The sequence below is a fragment of the Ischnura elegans genome, chromosome 8 (genome assembly GCF_921293095.1).
Source record: "Ischnura elegans chromosome 8, ioIscEleg1.1, whole genome shotgun sequence".
In the NCBI taxonomy this organism is placed as follows: domain Eukaryota; kingdom Metazoa; phylum Arthropoda; class Insecta; order Odonata; family Coenagrionidae; genus Ischnura; species Ischnura elegans.
The window spans coordinates 41,850,126-41,876,885 of NC_060253.1; the positions used below are offsets into that span (position 1 = coordinate 41,850,126).

At 38.0% G+C, this 26,760-nt stretch overlaps 2 protein-coding genes across 2 annotated transcripts; one reads left to right on the top strand and one right to left on the bottom strand.

Annotated features, from left to right (window-relative positions):
* Positions 1–4,493: 4,493 nt before the first annotated feature.
* Positions 4,494–17,737, top strand: LOC124164110 (dephospho-CoA kinase). The gene is made up of 5 exons (XM_046541288.1): positions 4,494–4,762; positions 11,932–12,091; positions 12,173–12,376; positions 13,542–13,629; positions 17,006–17,737. The coding sequence occupies exons 2-5, from the start codon at positions 11,980–11,982 to the stop codon at positions 17,280–17,282; spliced, it is 681 nt and encodes a 226-aa protein (XP_046397244.1). The 5' UTR covers positions 4,494–4,762; positions 11,932–11,979; the 3' UTR covers positions 17,283–17,737.
* On the bottom strand, positions 17,598–26,253 carry LOC124164109 (zinc finger CCCH domain-containing protein 10-like). The gene is made up of 4 exons (XM_046541287.1): positions 25,936–26,253; positions 24,896–25,330; positions 19,707–20,003; positions 17,598–18,178 (listed from the first exon to the last, which is right to left on the bottom strand). The coding sequence occupies exons 1-4, from the start codon at positions 26,251–26,253 to the stop codon at positions 17,879–17,881; spliced, it is 1,350 nt and encodes a 449-aa protein (XP_046397243.1). The 3' UTR covers positions 17,598–17,878.
* Positions 26,254–26,760: the final 507 nt, after the last annotated feature.

A 26,760-nucleotide genomic window follows, 5' to 3' on the forward strand; every position in this document is an offset into this window, starting at 1 on the left:
ATAGTGTAGTTGATATTGTAAAAGGGAGGACTGCGAGTCTTAATGGTGATGCCATTGAGAATGTATTCATTGCAACCATAAAATAATTGATGTTCAGAAATCATTGATTATGAACGTAACTTCACTGTCTAAAATTAAAATTAGAGAATAATGAATAAAGTTTGAATACCTTATGGATAACTTTACCACAGTTACCTCAAGGGCTCATTCCTAGTAAACTTGCCATCCAATTATTAAATAAATGTACAGTTTGCAGCAAACCTTTCATACTTTACAAGTAGGCTGCATGTTGTTATAGCAATATGCATCTGTAACAAAATATTGCTACTCTTTTTGGCTCATAGCTTGGGATGGGGGATCTATTCTTTATGTAAAGACTATTTTTGCAAACCTTGTGTTAGAATAAGTTTTAAGTGCTATCGCAACTAGACTTCATATCTAATCAACAGCAAAGGCTTGTATTGTATTAAAGATTTAAGGAGAAAGATGGGGTGCAAAGATATTAAAGTTGCTGGGTTCAATTTACAAAAAAAATCTGTTGAATATCTAATCAGGATGAAAGCATTAACCCGTCAGCACCCAAATTTTTTTTTAAATTCACACATATTTCACTTTTAAAAAATATGATACATATGAGCTTAACACAATGAACATAATTTAAACTGACTGAGTAATCGAGGAAACCTTCCTCTAAGTATGTGCACCGAAATGTATGCTAAAATTCACATATTAAATGCATTGCTGGAGTATTGGCTCAGCACTGGGCGTTGACGGGTTAAATTTCAACTCTCAGTGGTGTTTATGGATACTATACATGTCATACATATTTTCTTTTATTCTCTGCCCACAAAGTATGAAGCTCTCATTGAACATGTTTGAAATATTTAGCAGAGTACTAAATTATACAAGGACAGCAGTGGATCCAGGATAGGGACAAGGGGAGGGGGGGCTAGGTGAGGTAAAAATTCCAGCTGTAGTGGGGGTCGGAAAAAAATCACCATTCTATCTAGTGTAAATTGGATAGCCCCCCCCTCCCTCATATATTTGCCACTGTTCAAAGATACAGTTATTTATATGTATAGCATTTAAAGAATTTATTTGTATAAAATGTAAAGCATAAGGATTCCATCATGATGACCTTCATTGCACCTATCTTTTTGGGATATGGGTTTTCAAAGGAATTATGTTGTTAGCTGGTGTCACAGTAATTTTTTTTACTTCCTACTTCTGGGGTAATTCTTATGAATGCTGTACCAAGTAATCTCTGAATGCACCACATTGACAAAACTCACTTATAATTAATGTATGAGCTTCCATTATCATAAATGCGATAATATGACTTCCTCACAGAATTTTATCGTACCATGTTCTATTTATGAAGTGTTAATATAAGCAATTTCCCTCACATCCACTCCACTTTCATAAATCTATTAAGAAAATTTGCCTTTGTGACATGATCATAGACTGTTTTTCATTACACATGTTGCAGCTATGCATGTTAAAATATATCTCTAGCGATGCAGATCGGAGCGAGACAGATAGGCAATAAATAAAACGAGGAGAATTACAGGGAAAATCACAGCACCAAAATGCAAATAGAGGTCTGTTAAGAGATAATGCAGGAGATGAATTAGATATAAATGATGTTGATGAGGTGTGCATCAAGCTTGAAATGCTGACAACTGTGATTAAGGTAAGGTTTGAGTTAAAAGCAAGGTCAGGTAGACAATGGTTCTGGAATAAATGGAAGAACCATGTATGTTACAAAGAACTATGTCAACCTTAATGAGTAGATCACGTCGAACAGTAAGTAATGGAATGAGATATCTAGTCATACATGGTTTAGTGTACAACAAGTGTACCAGATATGTGATGTAAATTGGCTGTTATAGGAATATGTCTTCATTTATCCTTTTGAAACTTATTAAACATATTAGTTAGTTAAAAGTCGAAAAGCAGTAGTTAAGTTTAATATTTTAGGAAGAAACCATACCAAGAATCCCATTTAAGACTTTGATAGAGTTATTAGTAAAATTAGACACTGCAATATTTCCACTGAATTTATTATAATAAAACTCAGTGGAAATATTGCAATGTCCAATTTTACTAATATGAATAACTTCCACCATATCTTGCCCAACATCATACAAGATACTTTGAAAGAGCTTATCGATGACAAATTTTCAGTGGTCACTGATGAGAATGGAAAATAGTGAGTGGTGAATGCAGTCATTTCCTGTAAATTCAACCTCATGAGCAAATACATATGTACACAGACAACAACTTTCCCCAATAGCAAGAGTAGCCCAGTTGGCTCAATATTATAAGAAATACAACTGACTCTGATTGTTTCAAACTTTCCCATAGCAGACAATGTTTGAGAACCTTAATATAATATTTCTTTGATTAATCTGGCTTTGATGTTCTATGAGTCTTCAGGTGCAAGGGTCCAAAATCTCTCCTAGAATTAAGGCTCAAATGTGTGGAATAAAATCAAACTTTTCCAGGATAATTGTTTACTTTCACTTTATTAAAATATTCAAACCTGAAATAACTAAGAATTGGTAACCAAATTGGCATTCTTATGTATTAACCTGAGGTATCTAGATGAGCACCACTAATTCTGTGGCTCTGAAGCTACTTTTGATGGTAGATAGTTTGCCAGGAGGTTTTAATAGTAGATAACCTGTTTGGCTACGAACAGCACTTAGGATATAAAGTCACAATTTTTCCGTTAAAGGCAGCACATTAGAACATGCAGAGAAGACTTCTCTTGCTTAAGGTGCCTTTCCAAATCTTTTTCTATCAAAAGGATGAGAGGTCATAACTTTAGTCACAAAAGGTACAATAATTAGTAACTTCCTCACTCTAAATGCTCATTTGCCTTACAAATTCATAAATAATTAATATGTCATACCATCTAATGAGCAAATCAGTCATTCTTACTTTTTTTTACCCACACGAGCTGTATATGGTTGCATCAATTTGCCTTTCTCAACTTCCAAAGAAAACTCAAACAGCATCTTGTATATACTACGTACGAAACGTGCTAAATCCCTTCTTTTTCACATGCCTCACTCATTCCTATATATTTATATCCAAAAAATACCAAGCCGTACACCAGATATTGTTAATGGACTTACCTACAATTTTTATTGTACTTAGTACTTTGACAGACATATCCTTTGGTAAAGGAAATACGAAAATATTTTAACAGCTTACCCCCTTTCACCTCATAACATATATCCTCACAATTAATGGAGAATTCTATAGCGACATCACATGGTAGTAAATCAGAATGCAATTAGTAGGTACAATCTTTTTCTCTCTTTCGATTGCCAAATACGAAACTTGGCTGTTCTTCTAATTCAAACTCTTTGTAAACACCGTCACTTTTTGAATTCGTTGATGAAGTCAATAAAACCAGGTAATAACAGATTTCTGTTATTACCTGGACTCCTGTTACACATCCTTCCTTCCCTCCGACACGTAATTCTAGTATTTTTCACCAACTCACGTCGGCTGGCACAAATCATAACAAACGCTCCTCCGGCACAAATATTGCATAACATCGACATTTTCAGGGGTTGAGCACACGATCTCCGACTGCAGTCAACAAAATAGACAATTATTTATTGGAAGGTGATTATTATAAAAGTAGATAGGTTTGTAAGGATCTCTTATTACCGAAGAATACATCGAAAAGCATGAAAACAGTGGTCTGCTCTGGATATATCACCGATCTTATGGAAATATTTCAATTATTAAATTGTTATTATGTTGCTAAAAATATTGGAAATTGATTGCTGATATCGTATATACGGATAAAAATGGAGGATGCTGCGCTTGGTCCATTATTTCTTCTGTATATTATCGTAGGCTACTTCAGCATTTCAAAACAGCCGCCATTTTCAACAATTTAAACTTCACGTTAACCTTTTACCCGAGGGAAATCCATGGTTTAGCTTGACTACCACTTTAACGTTCAGATTTGACTTAACCATCGATTATAAAACAGAATTTTGGGACTTAACCTACGCTTAGCTTAAACTCCAGTTTAACCAGACATTATAAAACCGGCCCTAAATGTATTGAAAACCTAATAAAGGTCCTGATAAATAAGTTTTTTAATTAAATGAAGTATCGATGGAACTAAAAACATGAATATCGTCCTAAAATCTGGTACATCATTACTAACCCTACATTTGTCTAGCAAATTGTTCGGTTTCAAAGCTGGCGGGCTGTCCAGAATGGAGATGAGAAATTCATAAAACCGCATGAACGTATCTTTGGAGAGCATTACCTTTTGCCTCTTTAATATCGGATTTATTGAGCTATAATAAAATTTTACTAAAAAATATTAATGTAATTTAATCAAATACTCAAATAAATTCCAAATTCGCAAAATAAACTGGAGTATTTGATTAGAATAAAACGCGTGCTCTTCGGAGAGTATCAAAATTTTTCATAATTTACCCATTGGCCCACATTGCGCCGCTGTGAGGTGATGCAGGCAATGATAGGTTAGTTCAAGGGGAAGGTTGTTTTGGATTATCTTTAAACGTGATTCTTCAGCTCAATCAATGTCTAAAGTGAGCGTATTCATCGTTGGGAAGAAACTACTCTTCTCGAAGTGCTTTAAACCGTATCTTTAGGTAAAACTACCATGATTAATCAGCTCCAGGCTGTCGTATTACACTTCTTGTATGCAGAGGAGTGAAAAAGATCCTTTATTCCTGTTTTCGAGCCTTTCCTGTAATTGGTAGGTGATTATTGGCCATATCAGCTGTTATGTAATTGATATTGAAGTTGCATTTCATATAGTCTGTATTAATAGTGTGCATCAATGCTTGTTTTAGATGTAGTTCATCGCCTTTAAATCTCTAGTTGGCTGAAATTACTCAGCTCACCGTCCAAGCAAATATTTTCCTCTCAATGATATTCTTGCTGTCACTTACTGCCGGTATTCTTAAGTAATTTTTGCATGCACTGTGTGGGTGTATGTTTATTCAAGACTGAGGTTTAGTTCCCATTATATGTTGCTTCTATTTTCCATAAAGCGTCTAACAATTTCCTTGATACGTTTGTCTTATCGTGCATATGTCTACCTACCTACTTCTTTTGATGGCTGCCAGTTCATACACCATGGCTTTCAGGTGTAGAAGTCTTAGACACTTTGATCTTAATTAGGTGATAGTGTTACTTGAGTTTGCTTTATGTTAGTATTGGATTCCTGCCACCTTAAAGTTCTGGTAGCCTGCGGTGGAGACACCCCAAGGCGAATATACTGTGAAGTTTCTGTCTTTGGAATGAATATCACCTCCGGAAATGTTGCTGACTACTAGTTACTACCTTATAGCCAAGCATGTGTGATTGAGGCTGATATAGGATTCAAAATCGATTGTAGCTTTATTGGAGCTTTCATTAGATTGGGTTTACATCCTGGATGAAAATTGAATAACCTGCCAAAAATATTAGATAAATAAGTCTAGTATATAGTAGACAGTTGGTCAAATGGAATGTAGTCACTGAAGGATGTGCTTAGTAAACAAAATATTAGCTCTACAGCAAAATGGTCATTTTGGAGATTTCCACTCATGCATCTTTTCAGGGCTTCTTGACCAATGAGAGTGAGGCTTGAATTAAGGTCAATTTCCATAAACTTGTCTGTGTAGAGTGGTTGTGGAGGAAATGGGTGACATCAGAAAGACAAAGAGCTCTGGTTTAAGAGGTGTGTGCTAATGGAAAAAGTGGATGAAATGAACATTTATGCGTGCTCTTTGCTGAATCTAACTATAAGGATCCTTCTGTTGGACTTCCCTTTGTGTCTGAGAGGGCTCCAATCCCTCCAGAGAGTTTTAAGGGTGGATTTTATTTTTCCAAACCATTTCATTTTCAAATTACCTTCCATTGGGCCAGTGTCTAGCAGCTTATTTAATTCCTAATTACCAGCGGATGAGGGCTCAGGGGAGCCCTTTGAGGATACAACCACCAGGGCAGGGACCCAGTAATTCAACTTATATGCCCGATCACCCGGGGAGGGGCTGGAGAGGAAGGTTAAAGGAAAGAGGCGCCGCCACGATAGGAGCCCGTCGATACCTCTGGGGTAGGATAGGTTCAGAAGGGATGGGGCGGGAAAAACACCTCAATGCTCTAGAAGCGAAGAGGGCCCAACTAAATAGCGAAACCAGGCAAAGCCATTAATGTTCTAACGATTTTGGAGGATCATTCAATGAGGTAGAATAATCCAATGATCAAATCGTGCATTACCAGTGTAATTACCAGTGAGCATGATATAAAAATTAAATCCTTTTTATTTACTGCTCAGGATCAAATTGATGAGAAAAATATGATGATTTGAAATGCTGGCTATTATACAGATGAGAAACTTTGTAAATTCCTTAAGTTCTCCTGAAAAGACTGGAAGCCTTTGAGACCTGGTGCTGGCAGTAGATACTGAGGATGAATTGGACAGATAGGATGGTAAATGAGGAGGTGGACTGGGGAGTAGAAGAGAAATGAAAATGTTGAGCCATGGCCACCTTTAATAGTAATTAACCTACTAATTACTAAACTGATACCCATATTAAAGGAGGCCATGGTTGAGCCCTATATTTTAGAGAAGTGCCTGATGAATGGGCCACGTCATAAGACATCACCAGTACGTGGGGAATGTAATGGAGAGAAATATTAAAGGAAAATTCCCCCAAGCAAGACGTAGAGGTAAGTGCTTGAGACAAGTAAAGAAAGACACTTGGAAGAAAAACATCAGATAACTGAGGATACTAGAGAAAGAGGGAAATGGAAAACTTCAATGAAACAATGTTAGGGTTGTCATGCTGTAAATGAATCACCATTTTGGGAGAGTTTTCATAAAAAAATTGAGCTTAAAAAATTTCATTAGTTATTCTTTTAATTCCTTTCCCTTGGTCTACAACCTTATCTCGGTGGAAGGGCTTGCGCGTTCCTATGACCCCTAGAGCTGCACTGGTGGGATTAATTCTAAATTATTCCCAATAGGGCCACCCATGCCAGATAGGTCGAAGGGTAGGAGCCAGACGAAAGATAGTCCACGTGATGGTGTCACGTGAAAAAAACTGTTGGAATGGAAGTGGGAAACCCTACCAACTATCTCTTCCCTGAAAACATGGAGTACAACCAAATGAGCCTCGGAATCTCATCGCCTGGGACCCGTCCGCAAAGGGCGGGTGTCGGGCATGGCAGCATGGTCGGCAAGGTCCTCGGGGTCGTCAACTTGCGAAATCCTTGCAGAGACTTATCATCATCAGCAGCAGCAGCAATGAAGAAGGAAGAAAAGAAGACCAAGAAGATGGAGAAGAAGAAGTCAGCTATAAATGTGGGGACGGGAAATGTGAGGACTATGATGAGGGCGGAGAAGTTAGAAAATATTAAAGGGAAATGGATAAAGGGAGGATAAATATCTTAGGATTGTGCGAGGTGAGGTGGAGGGATGGGGGGACTATTGGAGTGATGGGTATAGGGTTATATATAGTGGAGGGGAAGAAAGACAGCGAGGGGTAGCTTTAGTATTAAACGGGAAGATGGGTAAGCGTGTGGTAGGTATAGATCAGGTAAGCGATAGGATTCTGGTGGTAGAAATTGAGGCACGGCCCACAAACCTTGTGGTGGTCCAAGTTTACATGCCCACTAGCAATCATAGGGAGGAAGAAGGTGATGAGGTATATGAACAGCTCAAAGAAATAATTAGAGAAACTCCGGGTAAGAAAAATCTGGTAGTGATGGGGGACTGGAACGCTTCAGTCGGGGAAGGGAGGGATGGAAACGAAATAGGAGAATTTGGATTAGGAATTCGGAACGACAGGGGTGAGAAAACAGCAGAATTTTGCAAGAGGAACAAGTTATTCATCACAAACACGTGGCTCAATCATCATAAAGGGCGAAGATACACATGGAAAAGTCCAGGGGATGTGGGGAGATATCAAATAGACTACATTATGGTAAGACAGAGGTTTAGGAATAGTGTGAAAAACTCACGCAGCTTGCCAGCAGCAGATGTGGATTCAGACCACAACCTAGTACTTATGAAATGCAACGTAAGATTCAAAAGACTCATGAAAGGCAGGAGGGTGAGGAAATGGAATGTAGAAGCACTGAAGGGGAGTATGAGGAGAGAATATCAGGAACTAGTGGACATCAGTGTACGGGAGATTGAAAGTCTGTTGAGGAAAGATGGGATGATATTAAAACGGGAATAGCCAATGCGGCGGAGAAGTCAATTGGCTGCGTTGACAGCAGAAGGATAAAGAAGCCTTGGGTTACGGAGGCAATGGTAAAAGAAATGGAGGAAAGAAGGAAGTGGAAGAACGTGGACACAGAGTAGGGCAAAAGAAAGTATAGGGAACCAAATAGTCGATTGCGATGTGAAACTAAGAGGGCAAGGGAGGCTTGGTGGAAAAGAACAGTGTTAGGAAATGGAAAAGTTCCAGAAGGATGGAGAAGTAGGGGTGTTGTACGCTAAAGTTAAGTCGCTATCGGGCGGCAAAAGAGGACAAGCCATGTCTAAAATTAAGGCTAAAGATAGGAGGATGCTAACCGAGCGAGAAGAGGTACAGAGTAGATGGAAAGAATACGTGGAGGATCTGTATGACGGAAGAAACAGGCGGGAGAGATTGAGTTTAGAGGAAGAAAGTACAGTGAAGGAAGATAATCTTGGGCCGGGGATATTCGATTCGGAAATAGAGAGAGCGCTTCGTGATATGAAGGCTAGGAAAGCAGTAGGCGTGGACAATATCCCGTGTGAGCTTCTGAAGAATCTAGGGAAGGATAGTAAGAAAAGGTTTTTAGAACTAGCACGCAGGATCTATGAGGAGGGATGTTGGTCGGAGGATTTCGTGAAGACAGTTTTAATTCCGGTTCCGAAAAAGAAGAAAGCTGTGGAATGCGGGGATCATAGAACAATCAGCCTAATATCGCATGCGGCGAAAGTGGTGCTGGGGATATTTAACAGATGAATGGAGGCAAGGGCAAACGAGGATTTGGGCGAAGATCAATTTGGTTTCAGAAAAGGGAAGTCAACTCGTAATGCATTAGCAATAATGAGGTCCCTCGTTGAGAGGAACCTAGAATATGACCAGGACGTATATGCCTGTTACGTGGATTTTGGGAAGGCGTTTGATAGGGTGAACTGGGTTAAGTTAATGGATATTCTCAAGAGAATAGGTGTAGATTGGAGGGATAGGCGACTGATTCGTAATCTTTATATGGCCCAGACTGCGCAAGTGAGGGTAGCGGAGGAGTATCTGGGTGGGCAAGCATTGGCCGAAGTGTGAGGCAAGGCTGTCCTCTATTGTCGCTGATTTTTAATGTATATGCTGAGGAGATGGTAAGAGAAGCGTGGGACGAGTTGGAAGCTGGAGTGAAAGTGGGCGGAATGATGTTGAAATCGGTGAGGTTCGCTGATGATCAGGCGCTGATTAGCCAGTCAGCGAGGGGACTACAGGCTCTAGTGGATGCATTAGATGAGCGGTGCGAGGAGTATGGGATGAGGATTAATCACAAGAAGACTAAGGTAATACGGTTTTGTAAAGTATCACGAGCAAGGAATGTGAGACTCAAGATAGAAGTAAGTGGGGAAAAACTTGTTCAGGTGGAGCAGTTTAACTATTTGGGTAGCATGTTAGAGGAAAACGGTCACAGTAGCAAGGATATCAGGAAGCGAATCGCACTAGCAAAGGAGGTGTTCATGAACAGGAAGGAGCTTCTTAGAGGATCGTTATGTAGGAGTTTAAAGAAAAGGTTAGTGAAGAGTTTGATTTGGAGTGTAGCTCTCTACGGTGCGGAAACGTGGACACTGACGAAAGAAGACGAGAGAAGATTGGAGGCATTTGAGATGTGGGTATGGAGAAGAATGGAGTGGGTGAAATGGACGGAGAGGAAAAGGAACGACGAAGTGCTGGATATGGTTGGCGAGGAGAGGCAGCTTTTAGATGAGATACGGAGGAGACAGAAAGTATGGATGGAGTTAGTGCTTAGCGGGGAGGGGATGTTGAAAATGGTTTTAGAGGGTAGAATGTTAGGGAAGCGAGGGAGGGGAAGGAAAAGAATAGGAATTTTAGATAGATTGAAAGGGATTAGGCCTTACAATGAATTAAAGAAAGCAGTGCTGGAAGGAAAGGGAGGCTTCCAAATCACTTCTTGCACACTCCATGGAAATCTACCTTAATCGGTAGAATACTGTAATAATAATAATTCTTTTAATTATGCACCTTTGTGTTTTGCAAAAGAAACTGCACCATATAGTGAGAGGGAAGAGAGGTCTTTCTGGGCGTACTACATATAATCCAGTCACTAGGGTGGGCCAGGTGGTGGAAGACTTCCACTGCTCTTTCCTGCTCAGAATGCCACAGAAGTCAATGGCTTCCACAATCGATGGTTTTAATAGCTCTCTTTATAAATGTATGCATTTAGGAAAGTTTAAACCACGATTCATTCAAGAGAGTAAGTGATAAAGCTTATAAGAGGTATCAGTAATATTAGTTACTTCCTGAAGTTCATTCCCTATTTCTGCATTCATTCCCACCCTGTCAATTTGGACTGTTCCTATTTCTTTACTCATCTTTTTTTCCTGACAATGAAGTATTCTTTAGGTTTTTACCAGTCAATGAATATCCTTTTAAGGTACAACATCATATTTTTATAATTTTTGGATGCCCAAATAATTTTTTTGGGCTGCTAAAATTTCACAGAGGAAAAATATCATTTGCCTTGATTGGAAGTTGGATCCCTCAAATCCATGTCAAGTGCTCTTCTAATTAAGCTACCTAGGCATATGTATCCTAGCAGGTATTTTTATGTACCTGAAAATTCCTCCAATCTGTAGTCACTTAAATAAAGTTATATATTATAGTATGGATCCCAATGGATGCAAATCCATGGAACGAAGTAGGGACTGTATTGTGGATATTCCTTGTATATTTGTGACTTATTTCTTGGCATTTGTGACTTATTTATCAAATTGCCCTCTTGCTTTGAAATTAATCAAAGTGACTCTGACTCTTAATGATGACTCAATTTCATGACTTAACTAATGGTTCAGGTGTTACAGATGGGAATACTATCTTTTTTTCATTTTTTCTCACTAGTGCAATGAGTAGGTGGGTATCAAAATTCTACTGTGAACAATTGGTAATGGTTGAAAGTGCATCCTGCTTGCTCATAGTACTTGGATATTAATGTTTACTGAGCCTCTGCATCGATATGATTGTATTTGATAAGAAAATTATGGCATGAATGGTTTAATTGTTTTTATAACCTAGTTTTTCTGTTTGAGTAACCTTTTTTATTACACAGTTGATAGGTTATCCTAATAGTTGTATTAAAATGGTACTTCTTACAGTTAAATATATTGCCAATCTTTCTCTCTCTTCAAATCAAGGCAGATTTTTTTTGGAAAAGAGTTCAAAATCATTGTTGTATGTTGTATACAACTATCATTGCATAAGATAATCTTGATCCTTTATTTATATGCTACGTACATCATTTGATCTTTGTAGAGTATAGAAATTAGTTTTTATGAAATAATTATATCTATGCAATTAGAAACTAATCAAAATATGATATATGGCAATTCAGTTGATGGAAAATTGTTGCTTATATTGTGATACTTACATGTGATATGCTGGTAGGATTATTGATATGTTAATGCTATTTCTGATAAAATTGATGCTATCAAGTCTCTTTGTGAAGGCATTCAGATTTCCTGTCTTTAGATGTATTTTCCCAAGCTAATTAGTTAGTCAACTTAATTATATTCACAGGCCTTTACTTTTCACCCATTTTTCATCATTTTAAGTGATAACCTTTATATGATAACCTTTCCTTACAGTCACTTCAAACTAGAATTAATAACAGATCTAGAATTTAAAAAATTTATCTTTGACTCCTTGACAGAAACAAGGCTTTCAGTCCACTGGTGCCTAAGTTAAACAAAAGTTCATCATGTTTATTGTCGGATTAACTGGAGGTATTGCCACCGGCAAGAGCTTAGTGACTTCCATTCTCCGTGAAAATGGAGTTTCTGTCATTGATGCTGATACAATTGCAAGGAAAGGTAATATGATATTGTGCAATTTGAATATGGTTTTCTTATTCTGCTTCCACTGCTTCGTATAATGAGCAATTAATCTCTTAGTTGTGGAGCCTGGGCAGAGTGCATGGAGTAAGATAAGGAAAGAGTTTGGGGATGGAGTTTTTTACTCAAATGGAGAATTGAATCGAGAAGCGCTGGGGAATATTGTCTTCCAAGATGTGGATAAAAGGAAAAAGCTTAACCAAATCACTCACCCAGAAATATACAAGGAAATGCTCTTTGCTGCTACCAAATGTTTCTTCAGCGGTGAGTGATCCACCAATATGCACGTTGAGTCTCTGTTCCATACACTATTATATTACATCCAATATTACATACATAATGATATTTATGCACTCCATTCCAAATATCTGGGTGAGTAAGAGGTTGAGGCTAAAGGTATGCTGCTTGGAACCTGAATTTCCCGTAATCTATATATGTAGATGGCTACAGGTGTGGCCTAAGATCATGAGAATTCTATCCCTCATAGGCTCAAGTCTTGCTAACTTTTTCAATCCACTGGCTGTGTTGCCAAGCCTCGCATTTCTCATCGGTGCTCTTTTTCATCTAGACCCATTGAGCAGGTATGCCTTTCACCCACTCATGCTTTATAATGGTCAGGGAAGTATGGAATTGTCAGAGAAATAAAAATCGGGACTGGAAGTCATGGAAATATTCGAGAAAATGTCAGGGAAATCCCCTTATGCACCTCAGCTGTCGGAGTTTGTGTTTGCAGGCAACCAGATTAAGGAATTGGCCGACTGTGGCCATTTACCTGGTGTTTGGCTCTCTACCATAGCTGCCATAAATATGAATAATCCCTCAAAACCATCAACCCCTGTGGAAAGAAGTGAGGTGGTGGCATTGATTATAAGGGCCTGCGAAAAGGTTTTCCTTTGAGTGAATGCTATTCTGGGCTGCTTGGTGGCCACGTGGCTGGCTGACTCAGTTGGTCAACATTTGGTCTCCGAGGCCATCAGAGGCCTGAAATACAGTAAGGAACTTTTGGGACATGCTCTATCTCTTGCACACTCACACAGAGGTGACCAAAGGTTTTCCTAACCACTTGCAGGTCTTTAGCGATCACCTGTGGCGTCAGAAATCCACTGGAATATTTGGGGCCCTCTGGCCAGTCACTATGGCACACTGGGAAATTTCATTGCCCAAATTACTATGACCAGCATGGTCATCAACATGTCAAGCTAGAAGATAGGAGTGTGTGCATTCAGCAACATCAAGTTGCTTCATGTCCTCCTCTCAGTACCCCTCTCCCCCATCTGCGAAGCCCTTCACATTAAATGCAAATTATTAATGTATTAAACTTAAGTCACCCTGTCCCATTTTATTTAGTTTCACAAAGATATTTGGAACGGAGTTAAGGTAATACTTTTCTTGTAGAAGGAAAGATAAGATTAGGATTTTATTTTCACAGGAGAGAAATTTATTGTAATGGACCTTCCCTTGCTATATGAGACTGGAGCCATGTTAAAATATTTGCACAAAGTCATTGTAGTTGACTGGTGAGTATTATTATATTTTACTTCTAGGAAAACATATATACTTTCCTCGTATATTTGGCCATTAAAAATGTATTCAGTGTCACTGATGTTGTCTAATACTATTTACTACTTTAGTGTTTTAACGTTTTCATTGACTCTTAACAAATGTTGGTGTTCTGGAACCCTCACATTTGTCTTTCTAGTAGGACCTGAAGAGAAAGAGCATTACTTCTGCTTGATTGTCCAATTCCCCTGTGTCCAAATATATGTGGTCGTCTGTAGCTCCTGCATCAAAGCTCTCTCAGCAGATTCTCTAGAATTTCAGGGTGGGGTCAGATAATGTATTATTGGAATTTCTGTTGCTTGAGTCTTATAGCTAGGTTTTTTGTGCTCGGCTCAATGTAGATTCTTGTCTATCATACATAATAATTGTAGCTACAATGGTTGAGCATGGAGGTGTTCATTGTTAGAGATAAAATTTCACAGACTTGCTTTCTCATGGAATACATTATTAGTAATATTCTTTTTTAGTGGTTTTTCCTAGTTAAACATTCTTTTTAATGATTACTTTATGTGGTTACACTAGATAATTTTTGCAGGTTTACCTGAATTTCACTATGGACAAGTTTACTTATTAGCCAGTTTGCGTCATAATATTAATAGGATTTTCACTACAAATATTCTATGAGACTGCAGAGATATGGTAGAAAAGTGTCACTGACTTTTCTTTCTTAGACCTGAGAAATAGAATAAATAATTTTATATTTCTTAAAATTTTATTCAATGTTAATTATTTGCTGTACATTGTTTGTGCAATAAGTTCATTAGCATTGTAGCATAGAGTAAGTATATTTTTATATGTACTTACTCTAGATGCTTGTAGATAATGGTGTGTATTATCATTATATGTGAACTCCAGGTGAGACCCTTTTTTTTCTTGCTTAATATTCTTGAGGTTGTAAGCATCTACAATATTTTTAATGATGGTATGAATTGAGGTTTTTTAGCCTATTCACAATGGATACTTGTTTTCCTCCACTGATTTATTGTCTTGTTTCACTACATTAACTTTATCATTGGATAAAAATTAAACTTTCTATAGGTAGCATCAGTGAGATTGAGGTAATGCATAGTTTTGATATCTTTCTGGCCAATATGGTATTGAATTCTTGATCATAGGAAGTTATAATCAATAATAATTGAAGCATAATGGAGGTAATTAGAGGTACTACTTATAATTGACTACCTGGAAGTTGGGATAATGTGGGAGAGAAGTGGAAGTTGGGGGTGTGGAGGAAAGGAACATCCGAAAATATTTATTTTCTCTCTATTTCTGAATACAGATCGTTATTCAGAATAATTTTATGGTACATTTCATACCTTTTATCTCAGAGAGAGAACTTGATGAATGGTATAATGCCATGATATGAATGCCTAATGACATCAAATGGATGCTTAGTAAATCCTTTATTATCCAACGCTCAATCTTTTTCATCAAAATAAAATGTAAACTGAACAAGAAGTTGCGTTGTTTTATGCATTCAATACATGCACGTACTGCAACTTACAGCTTATGTACTTGATTTAACAACTTTTGGCTTTGTTTCACTTTCGTTTAAAAACAAAAAAATATGTATGTGTACATACGTACCTTGGTGATAACATGGTAGATCTGCGTTATATGCTGTTAAGTTAGATGCATGCTCATAATTCTTTTGGCTTAAGACTCATTACTTAAGTACAGATATACAAATGTTTACTGATTGGCTACTACCTCTAAGACATGGACAATTGTATACATATAATGTAATTGATGTTAATTGTACACAATCTATTTCTTGTGCATAGGTATTTGCTATCAATGCATGCATGAAGTCAGCTGCATGAACTACATGTGGGCATTTCCTAAGCTTGGAGAGACAAATGATTTTGTTCTGTCTTCCCTGCTGAGCTGACAGGTTTAACATGAACTTTCTGCAGTAAAATAAGTTATGTAATATGCTTATAGAATACATGTTTACAGTCGTATTTTCCATGTACATACATATTTTTAGGCCTTGGTAAAATTTTCCAATCTACTATCTGTACACATTTCAAATGGTCACGGATTCGATTAATGGTGTGGGGTTTCAGCATCACAATGCATGATTTATATCGTTCTTCAGAAAGTACTCAAATATGTATAAGAATTGAAGTTAAATTATAAGTGATTTGCTGAGATTCTAGTCATTTAGTAAAGGAAAAAGGGATTGGTTTGTGAAAAGTAAGGATTTAGTTTTGAAAAAATATATTGTCCTCATAAAGCCAGGTAGATAGGAATGGGGAGCAAAATACCCTTGAAATTCAATGGAAAATAGGCAAATGATAATCATAGATGTGATTTTTCACTGCAATTACATAGACATTGAGCTCCATTTGAGTACCTAGTCAGATGTTTCTCTCCTGAAGAAGAATGACATACTTAGCCATTGCAGGTTTGGCTTAGTTAATTTAGTTTCGCTAATGCCATTTTCCAACCAATATTTCACTTTTCTGCTGTAGTATTAGTCTTACATGATTAGTGGGGGTTTACAAATTTTTCTTTCCTACTAATAGGTCCAATTAGCAAATACATGAAGAATAATATTTATCAGTAACGAACAGCTTTGTGAAGATTTTTTTAAAGGGATTGTTTAAGACAAAAGTGAATCAGAACCTAACTCTTCAGGGCTCTTTTTAGCACAAGGTCTCATTCTTCTTTATTCCTTGTGATTTTGGTGAGGCCATCAAAAATTTTTAACTTAGTATTTTACTATACATCTTGTCATCGACTTGTTTTTCATACTTAAATATTTCTTGTTCCATTAAATAAGAATATATTATAGCAACAATTGCCAATAGATTTGGCTTGATCTTTCTAATAATTGTTTAAGAAAGGAATGGACCTGAAAAAATATTCATTCACTAAGGCACTGAGCTGAAATGGCAGGGATATTATTTTGCTTTGCGATTAATAGATGCTACTTTCATCACATGACAGTAATGTCGAAATATGCTCCTTAATTAATATAAATTAAAATGTGATTGTAAATCAGTTTGAAAATTCCAGCTAATGTCAGAAAATTTCATCTGGTATTAACTTATAACACCTTAAATTTGGTATTAAGTTTTTCCATAATAATTCTATTTTTGGAATGTCCAATTGAGAATTTTTCATTGGTCCCACAAAAAATGAATACTTTGGCTATATCACTACCTTTTATTTGCAGTATGTACAGTAAAAATGCAATGCTCAACTTCTGCATGATACATTTCACATCAATGAAAATATTCAAGAAATACAAATAACGTTCATTAGCTTCAAATAAAAATAGACTCTTCACAGGGTTCCATTCAAAGTTAGTATGATATTTTACAGTGAGAAGGAGTGCCAGTTGGCACGCTTGATGGCCAGAGGTCAGGGAATGTCGGAGTCCGCAGCCCTGCAAAGAATCAATGCACAAATGCCTCTGGAGGAGAAATGCGAGAGAGCAAATTTCGTGATAAACAACTCCGGCTCTGAGGAAGAAACAAGGCAGCAAGTCGAGGGCATCTTGTCAGTGCTGCAGAAATCTCGTGCCTACTGGAGACTCCGTTTACTTTTCCTGGGTGTAATTGTTTCCATACTTTTCATCTTGAGGGCACTGATATGGTGATCCAATTCTTACGAATGCTCATTGTTTAGGACATCAGTCTCAAGGCTTGGCACACTTTAAGTCTTAAGCATCTATTTAATTTACAATCTGTTTGCAAAACTAAACATTTGCAACTGTTTGCATAAGCATTTATGTTTGACACTTGCATGCAAAAAATATATATAAAGATATTTATGTTGACCAATAATTATTTAAGTAATATCACAATCAAAAAAATCACTCTTTCTTCTTCAATTCAGTCAGAAGTCTTTTTATGAAAACGAGCCTGCATTTAATTAATTTGGCATCAACTCACAGCTTCAGGAATTTTTACCCTTTGTGACAGACTAACCCTGAGATTCCCAAAAATAAGAAAGCATGCCCAGCTAGCCCTTCGAAGCTTGGTAATGCTCATACCTCCATCAATCATAATATCTTCATGGTGCGGAATACTGTCTCCCCTGAAAATTACATAACACGCACAGCAAAAACATGGGGAAGACGCATTCCAGGGATTCCATCCCTCGGCTACTAAGTTAACCTGTACACATGCTTCCAAATGTACAAGCACGAGACGATGCATGCGCTGGATTGTGACCCGTGACGGGTCTTTAAAGTCATCGCGGGGGCATGGCACTCTGAAGGGCTGGCCTCATGCCTTGCGTCACGATGGAGTATGAGACAAGAGGCGAAGACGCACTGATGGACAGTGGGCATGCTTGCTGCGGCTGTTGCTGCCCTGGTCCTGGTTGCGGCACGGCCACTCTCGGCGCAGGACCGGCACCAGGTGGAGGGGGCTGTCCTCCAGCACCTGGCCCTGGTCCAGGAGGTGGAGGAGGTCTTCCAGGAGCTGGAGGTCCAGCAGCCATGGTTACCACAGGAAGTGCTTGGGCTATGCTAACCGAGGCCATCGACACCTAAAAAAGGCAATTGATAATGGATTACATAAAAAATATAGGAGCCAATTTTAAGTGCTAAGACCAATGCTGGTTGATTCTCTGTCAGTATAGTTTTTGCTGATACATATGATGTGTGCATAATTTTGCGTAATTATGTAGTGATGTGAAAGTGTTGACAATGTCAGCTAAGAGTTCAGTATGTCTGTTATCGCTATATGATTGTTAAATCAAAGCCAATATTGCATGAAGTGAATTTTTACAATTTGAAGCACAATCAATATGATTTTTAATTGTCTCTATACTTTTAGCATGATGATAAATATCTTATCTTGTACTTCAGTCCATGGGGATGCAAAATTATAGTAAACAAATTGCATTAGAGAATGATCCCCTCCATTCCAAAGACTGTAGTGACTAGGAAATGTTAGAGACAAAAGATGCCTCAAATGGCCTAATATTTCATGTACTGGATAATATATTTTACAATAAAAGTTTAATGTTTTAACCTTGGCTTTCAATGCACACGAGGCGCAAATACCCTTGATAATATGTAGTACTAAAATAGTGGATATTTGAGTACATGAATCAGGGATTTTGAGGGAAAGGGTTACCACACAATTATGGAACTCCTCAAGGTAGAAAGCTTTAATCAACAGAATACAATTAGGTTTGCATGGTGGGTAATATGAACACACCGCTTTCTCATAAATCTAACGAAAGGACCATATTTCTCTATGTGTTACCCAAAAATATTTGGATAAAATTTGGGAAAAAAGTAACTAGTGCTTGAATATACTCATTACCATTACTTTACTCCCACAGATTTTAGGCAAAAAAGAAAAATTTTGAACAATTAGAAAAATACTTTTTGGGCCATATTTTAAAAGTAATTTGTACTTCAATCACTGAAATATGAAAATACTTAATGAGACAAAAATCAAAATATACTTCAAAAAATTTCCCTCACCAATATTTCTAAGAAAAGTCCCACTGATTATTAAAAATTATGCAATCATACATCCCACAACTTTGAGACTTTTATAAGACAAAATTAAAGTACATGGTTGCCAATTATCAACGACCAATTGAAATAATGCCTAAACTCTTCTTTTACTTGAAATATAGCCTTTGTCATTAATGAAACTTCTAAAATCACATGAATATAACTAAAAAGTTGGTTTCTTCAGTCCAAAGAAATCCAAGTGTTCAAAATTAACTTTTGCACTCCACTGTTTTTGAAGGCACAAACTAATTCTGGAAAAATTGTCGCTTAGCAATAATCTCAGCGACAAAAATTGAATTTTTCTAGCAAATAAAATATGGGAAAGGAAAAGCAATCGGTAAGCTTTCCACAGATACTTTTGTGAGCATGTTATGATCCATCTAGCTAAATAGATTATGATCCGTTGGTATTAGAACTGGCAATGACGTTTATATGAATGTGGAAATGAAAGTCTATACCAAAAATATAAAAATAACATTGAATTGTCAGCCTGAAAGTTCTACTTAGAAGGAGATGTTTGGAAAGACTATGAGAACTTCAAACCTGAGCCATTGACACAGGAGCCAGGGTTGGAGTAACAGCTGCAATTGAGACTGGAACCGTAGCCACGGCTCGCAAAGCTAATGCAGTAGGCTGCTGTGCTGGGCCTCCTCCATTTGTTGTGGGCTGCCCTCCAAGTGGCTGGTGTACCTGAACCGTGGCTGGGGCTGCAGCAGCGCTGGTTATAGCAACCGCCGGCACTGTCACGGCAGTGACTGTACCAGCGGCAGCTTGTTTGCTCAGCCGCAGCTGGGCATTTTGCTCCAGTAAGAACTCATTCGTAGCCGAAAGTCCAGTCACCTACAAGGATGACCACGCACTGTATGAGCAATAATGCATGTTGCCCAAAGGTGAATCCAAATTACTTAACTGCATGCCATTGTCAGAAATAAGTTAGGAGGTTATGTTTCCAGTAGACACCTCTTCTCTTCCATTATTATATAAAAAATATCACCTCCTGGTCATCAAGTAATCACCCAAGCAACTGCAACTGAATGATAAACGAGCTGCATGTAAACACTTGTCCAGATACTATTAAATACAGTGAAAGCTTTATGATAAAAGAACACATACACTTTTGTAATTTCCCACTCTTACACTGACCTAGATTTCAAAGATTAACTGTCAATCTCAAGGTTAAAAGGCATTGTAACACCACATTTGGCTTTTAATGGAATAAAAAGGGGTGGCTGAATGACCATATAATTCAGAAAATGAAGGATCGAGTGATTACTTCTTCGGTCCCGGCAAGGCTATATGTACTAGGAGCCATGGTATTACTAATGCAAGGTAGGTCATTGGCGTGACCAAAAGGAGACCTATATTGTGCATGATGCCACCGGAGCGCAATTTGTGGAAAAAGTGACAAAAAGGTAAGTAAATAAAGTTGTTGGGACAACTTAAGCATTGGCACTTGAGTTACAGATTGAAGCTCAGATAATTTAGTTCACAATAATATGAGAATCACATCGGGGCACATATATACAATCTAATCTCAGGTCTGGCTATGAGATATAAATACATTTGTTTGGTAATAGCAGACTAGTGAGTATTTAGAGAAAGAAATCCTAATTATTACGAAAAATACCCACTTCAATGTCGCTCATTATTAAAATCAAGATTGTTTATAGTTTTGATTGCTGAGAATTGATATTAAGCAAATCATACGTATGTAGATTTAAATTTGGCTTTTGCTAATTTGGAAGAAACTAACAGCTCTTTAATTAAACAGGGTCTATGGAAGAGATATCTGTAATCCTTTCTTAAAATACTCTCAAGTAACAGAGAAAACATCATCTCTAAATCAACTTGGAAATTTGAGAATGACTTGGTTCCATCATGCAAATGGCTTGCATTCAGGATGAGGTTTTATTTTACAACATTATGATAATAGAGAGGAGGTTCTATGTCAATATATGATGTTTTTGATTCCAAATAATTATTATCACCAAGAATGCACACATTGAAAGCAGTGACGTCATGGCAAAATTGGCAGTGGTCGAATGCACTTTTCTTAACTTTTTTTTAGAAGCGAAATACTACGGTTTTTTTAAAAATTACAAGTTATTATTTACATTTATTACAAAATTTTTTGTTTTGGTTATGAATGTACGGATTAGAAATTTTGTGGCTACAAAATTGATAAAAATGATATTTGACTATGTACCATGACGCCACTGATTGAAAGGACAACCAAGTTGCACAGCATTGACCATAGTCAGGCCGGTGCCCAGAAATTAGCTATGGGGTGGGGGGAGGTAGTGTGGGAGTTGGTTGGTATGTATGTGGGGTTGGAAATTTGGGATACCCTGAGGTAGAAGTATGACCATGGGATAGAAGACTTAAGAGCGGTGCATGCCCTCTGCACTTCCAAGGTGTATTGCACCTTCTTTCAACCCCACTGAACAAGACAATGTAGAATCTGAATAGGCAAGATTGCTCTACTGCTGCACTGAATTTGTACTTATCACTTAGTAAATTTCCACTGAATTTATTAAGCCTAAATCACACAATTTTTTTTGTCATTTTCAAGTGATCACTCCGAAATGATCATCGCCCGCAATTGTTTTTTACGATCACTCCAATGATGAGGATTCCCATCACTTTTTTCATTACTCGTCTGGTCGCTTTTTTGTCACTGAAACCCAATACATATCAGCCAATTGAAATGCATACCCATATGGAGCAATTTCAGCAAAACGTTAGAAAATCATGAAAATGACATAAGTAACAACATAGAACTGTGATACCAGAAATGATGCGAGAAGCTAGGACGGGAAGGACCGTGTGATTCAGAAAAATGATCACTTGAGCGATCACTTTTCCAGTCCCGAAAAGCCATCATTCAAGTGAATACTAAGAGGGATGAAACAAATGATTGTTTTATTCAGGCTTTAGCGTGCGCAACCAGTTTCACCCATAGAGGAAATTTGCAATTTCAGTGTCAATTGTTAGTGGTTCTATTAAGTTGAGCTCGACTAAGTTACTCCAGAAACCATTTAGTCTAGACAGGTTGTTACCAGCAAAAATCCACTAAGCTATCATTGAAGAGATAAAAATGACCGGTCATGAGCAAGATCCTGGACAAAAAAATCATTTTCCATCAAAACTGCCATGTTTCCCAATGTCCACATAAAGGGGCATCCATTAATTTAGTACATGAGGCACTTAAGGGAGGAGAGGTTAAAGCTGATTCTCACCTAATCTATTTTGTGGGAGAGAAGGGATCCTGTAAGTACCGTATTTACCCTTACAAGCTGCGCACCTTTTTTTCTGGAAATGACGGTAAAAAAAAATGGGGTTGCACGGCCAACACGAATCGTCCAAATTTTAATGTAAGCCGTGTTCCATTTTCCCTCAAATTCTTATCGTTTATTTATCCTGAGTTTAGCATTGAAACTAGGAAAGCTTTGCAGGAATTACATTTCTAACATTATTTAACCTTATTAATCATGGAAACGTAACTTTATCGATTTAGCAATGAATCACGAGTTGCTATATTATACCGCACCCAAAAAGCATTAGGAAAGTTTTTTTTCCTCACTGGCCCAAAAATGGGGGTATGCAGGATATACGAGGGTGGGGCTTATACGAGTAAGTGAGGTATAACACCAATGTTTTTCCACAAGAAACAGATTTAAAATGTGAGAAAAATGGGTTGAATGCGGTTGAATGGCTAAACGTGTTTCTATATTAAAAAAATTAAATGAATTATTTTTTTTTAACCCTTTCAGAGCGGTGGGCTGATGTATTGGCCCTTACATATTACAGCGGACTCCAGATTATCCAGCTGCACTATATCCGTGGTGCAGATTATCCATGCATGATTTTCACTCTCTCTGAATATTTTCCGCGATCTTCATAGAAAAATAAAAGTGGACGCAAAATCACCAAAATTACTGTATTTTAATGCTAGGATACACTGGGCCTATTATTTCTGTTAGACTTCCCCTTCGTAAAACGGAAGCGTTTGCACGCTACCTGCATTCAAGGGTGTTCCATGTTTCTGTTTTTCAAGCCTCACAGTGCGTGATCGTGCTCCATGATCACACCCCACGCGCTCCATGACCTGGGCAACTTGTACGAGACGCGACTACATGGCGATGTGCCTGACAGTGTTGCTTCAAATGTTGCGAAGTGGTTTTGAAGCATTTGTGCAAACCACTTTTCTGTATATGTGATCATGGAGTCGCAGATGCATGGTTCTCGAAACTAGTTCATATATGGAACCGTAATTATACGAGTAAATGCTTGTTATCGCTGCTAAAAAGATTGCACACTGGTGAAGAAAGCTCACAATGAGTCCGGGAAGCACTCAAAAATAACAGAATAACTGAGTAAATAATATAATATTTTTTTAACGTAAATTATGAACAATCTAAGACATTTAAGTGAAATTTTGGGTTATCCGTGTTTTCCGATTATTCGTGCCGTCTCTCCCCATCATTAGCCCGGATATTCGGGAATGTGCTGCACATTATTTAATTTGCTATAACTTATTACACTGATATATTATCTCAACACTATCCAGTTTAACCTCAACATTAAAAAAACGCTTAGGGAAATGTAATAAAATAGCTTTGTATTGTTCTTTGTTCCTAGTTGTCACATTTTATGAAAATATCCTCTGCATTTCTTGCAGGATAGTGCTAAGAGGGTTAATAAATCCAAAGCAATGGAAGCACAGATTAACATATTTACACTGAAAATACACATTTTGAACAATCTCATGTGAGATTAGAGGGCCAAAGTGTTGAGCCAAATCTCCACGATATCTCATTAAGGGGGCAAGAGGGGTCTAAAAATCACCTCACGTAATTACTGGACACCCCCTTAGTGGTTCTATTATTTTTAACCAGGTTACTCCTGAAACCATTGAAGAGAAAAAAATGAGTGAAATCCTGGAAACAATGATTTTCTATCAAAAACTGCCGTTATCAGGGGCAGGGTGTCCAGTCAATCATAGAAGAAAAATTCAGCACAATTCCTGGTTATTCAGGCAATTACTACTGAGATGTATAAGAATTTTAAAACTCCCAAAATTGCTTCAATACTTTAAAAAAAATATTATATTTATGCATTATTTTACGTTCCTAATTTGAATACTTACACTTGTTAGCAATAGAAATTTTACACTTAATTCATCAATGCCTTGGCGCTTCAAGATATTTGTCATAATTTAAAGAGTTATACAGATATATATATATGTTTTCATAAATTTCATTTTAAAATGTACTCTATACATTGTAAAGCATATTCGTACATTAAATTGTCTTATAAAAATTCTATTCTTTGAATTTTTGAATCTTACATGAGTCAAGAGTGCTAGAAATTTTCATTCTGATGTCTAGCATGACATTTCACGTTTCGATGCGGCTGTAAAAATTCTACTACGCTACTGCACTTAAAATTACGACAAACACATTTTAGCCCACAAAATGGGTGTCAAACTGGCAAAATTTTATGTGAAATGAATTTGAAAAAAAGATTTTGAAACCCCAAGTCCAGAGCAAAAATTCATGCATAATTCCCGATAATCCCGGTCAATTGACACCGTGAAGGATAAAACTGGCATTCAATCGACCGATGTCCACGCAACAAGCGGTTTTAATGCCGAAAAAGAGCCCGCGAACTGGAGACGCAACGGCGGCATTCATTTCAAAACGCGACGCGGCGGCAGTCGGGGAGCGAACCTGTTTCCTCAGCTCGTCTATCCTCCTCCTCAGCACGGCGTTCTCATCCTCCAGCATCCTCGCCTCGGCCCGTCGCGCCGCGGCTCCCGCCTCCGGATAGTATAATATCTGCGGCGGCGGCGGTGGGGGAGGCGGCTGGGGGATGGGGGGGCAGTGCCGTCGGCGTCTCTTTGCGGGCGGCCCTCCTCCCGCTCCTCCGCCTCCAGGTGCATCCACCCTGACCCGGCCCACCACGGGCTCCAGCACCACTCCCCCGACCACCCCTTCTGGCTGCTGAACGCTGGCCGCTACGGTGTCGGGGGCAGGTGCTGGGGGCGGAGGGAGGTGGCGGAATCTGCACCTGGAGGGCCCCCTTCGGCACTCCCCTTTGAGGTGGTCCTTGCAAATGGGCACCTCAACTTCCGTCACGAGATGCGGCGGCAGCTCACCGGTCGCCTTCAGCGGGAAACAGAACAAGTCGTTCATAACATTTAGCTTGCTCAAAAGCTCCTCGCCAGTTCAAGGTCAAACGTGCATAAACTCGTAAACACAAGCATGGATGCTTCCCGCATCATAACAAAAGCTCTCAAGTCGCGTGAGCATGGCATAACCATCATTGAGGGCTCCCTTCCCTTTACCCCACTTAATCTACGTTTACTTTCCTTAAAATTGCCTCTTTCAACACCCTGCTATATTGTAAAAATTATAGCTCAATTTATATAAATGATATAAACTTAAAATTAAATTTCTTACGAATGATCTATGGTTGCTGTCAAGAGGATGCTACAAATTTAATTAAATCATCACCAATATAAGAAAAATTAAATATATTTATTTCAACTTATTATTTAACCAAAGTGGGCCAATTCATCGCAAATTGACAACCTTAAACTCATATTGTAAACAAACGATTTAAAATGTTCCAAAATAATCGCTATGACACGAACTTTAAAAAAATTATATTTTGCTTCTTTCACCCTAGCCATTTTGACCATCATCCACACCAAGTTAAACATAAGATTCAAAAGTATGAGTACACACGCGAACGTGGGCATGATTACCTTGTAGTATTCCTCTTCTTCCCTAGTGCAGTGAACAAACTTGCAGGCACTACGAGTACACTGTTTGTTCTGGAAGTCATGGCAAAATGTGTACTCCACTTTCTGAGCAACTGGTTGAATAATTGCTACTGGTCCATTCATTAAATTCACTTCTTGGCGTAAACCAACCGTCAAGGTATCTTTTTCTTCAGGATGCAAGTATTTGCATCGTTTACCTCGACGGCAAACGTTTCTGAGAAAGTCTCGACACACATTTTCTGGTTCACAGTCACCATTATCAGAAATAGAAGAGTTATTTTCCTCACCTATCATTTTCATAGGAACAAATATTTGCACAAGAGACAGAGCGATTTCTTGATGGTCCTCGTTTAAGCACTTACTCACCGTCGAGTTGTTAAATAGCCGATTCCAGGAATAATTTATAAAACAATCCAATAAAAATTGTCAGCTTTTTTCGCAAACAAGCATTAAAGAAGCTTTGAAAGGAGCTTGACCTTCGGATGAAAAAGGAAGTTACACAGTCTTTTTCACAAGCTTGCGTACCAGAAATGGATATATAATACAGCCAATCGTCGCTTTGAATACTATAGTTTTACTTTCGGTCCACTCAACTGCGATTCCTAGCAGTTTTTTAAATCTTAAGTTTCGCAAAAACACTAACAACAAGCCACAAATTATTAGATACTATTCTTATCCCGAAGTAGTTCGTTTATTCAACACGTAGCGGCGTGTATATCACTGAATAAAGCTAAAGGAACAATAACCGGTAAGCTCCTGAAAGCTATTGAAGAGTCGGGCAATCAATAGCTTGAATTACCCGTGTGA

Excerpts from the sequence above, each read along its gene's own strand:
- LOC124164110 (XM_046541288.1), top strand. The coding sequence starts at position 11,980 with ATGTTTATTGTCGGATTAACTGGAGGTATTGCCACCGGCAAGAGCTTA. Across the intron at positions 12,377-13,541 it reads TACCAAATGTTTCTTCAGCG|GAGAGAAATTTATTGTAATG; the intron begins GTGAGTGATCCA and ends TTATTTTCACAG. Across the intron at positions 13,630-17,005 it reads AAAGTCATTGTAGTTGACTG|TGAGAAGGAGTGCCAGTTGG; the intron begins GTGAGTATTATT and ends GATATTTTACAG.
- LOC124164109 (XM_046541287.1), bottom strand. The coding sequence starts at position 26,253 with ATGAAAATGATAGGTGAGGAAAATAACTCTTCTATTTCTGATAATGGT. Across the intron at positions 20,004-24,895 it reads TAGACGAGCTGAGGAAACAG|GTGACTGGACTTTCGGCTAC; the intron begins GTTCGCTCCCCG and ends TCATCCTTGTAG. Across the intron at positions 18,179-19,706 it reads CTCCTGTGTCAATGGCTCAG|GTGTCGATGGCCTCGGTTAG; the intron begins GTTTGAAGTTCT and ends TGCCTTTTTTAG.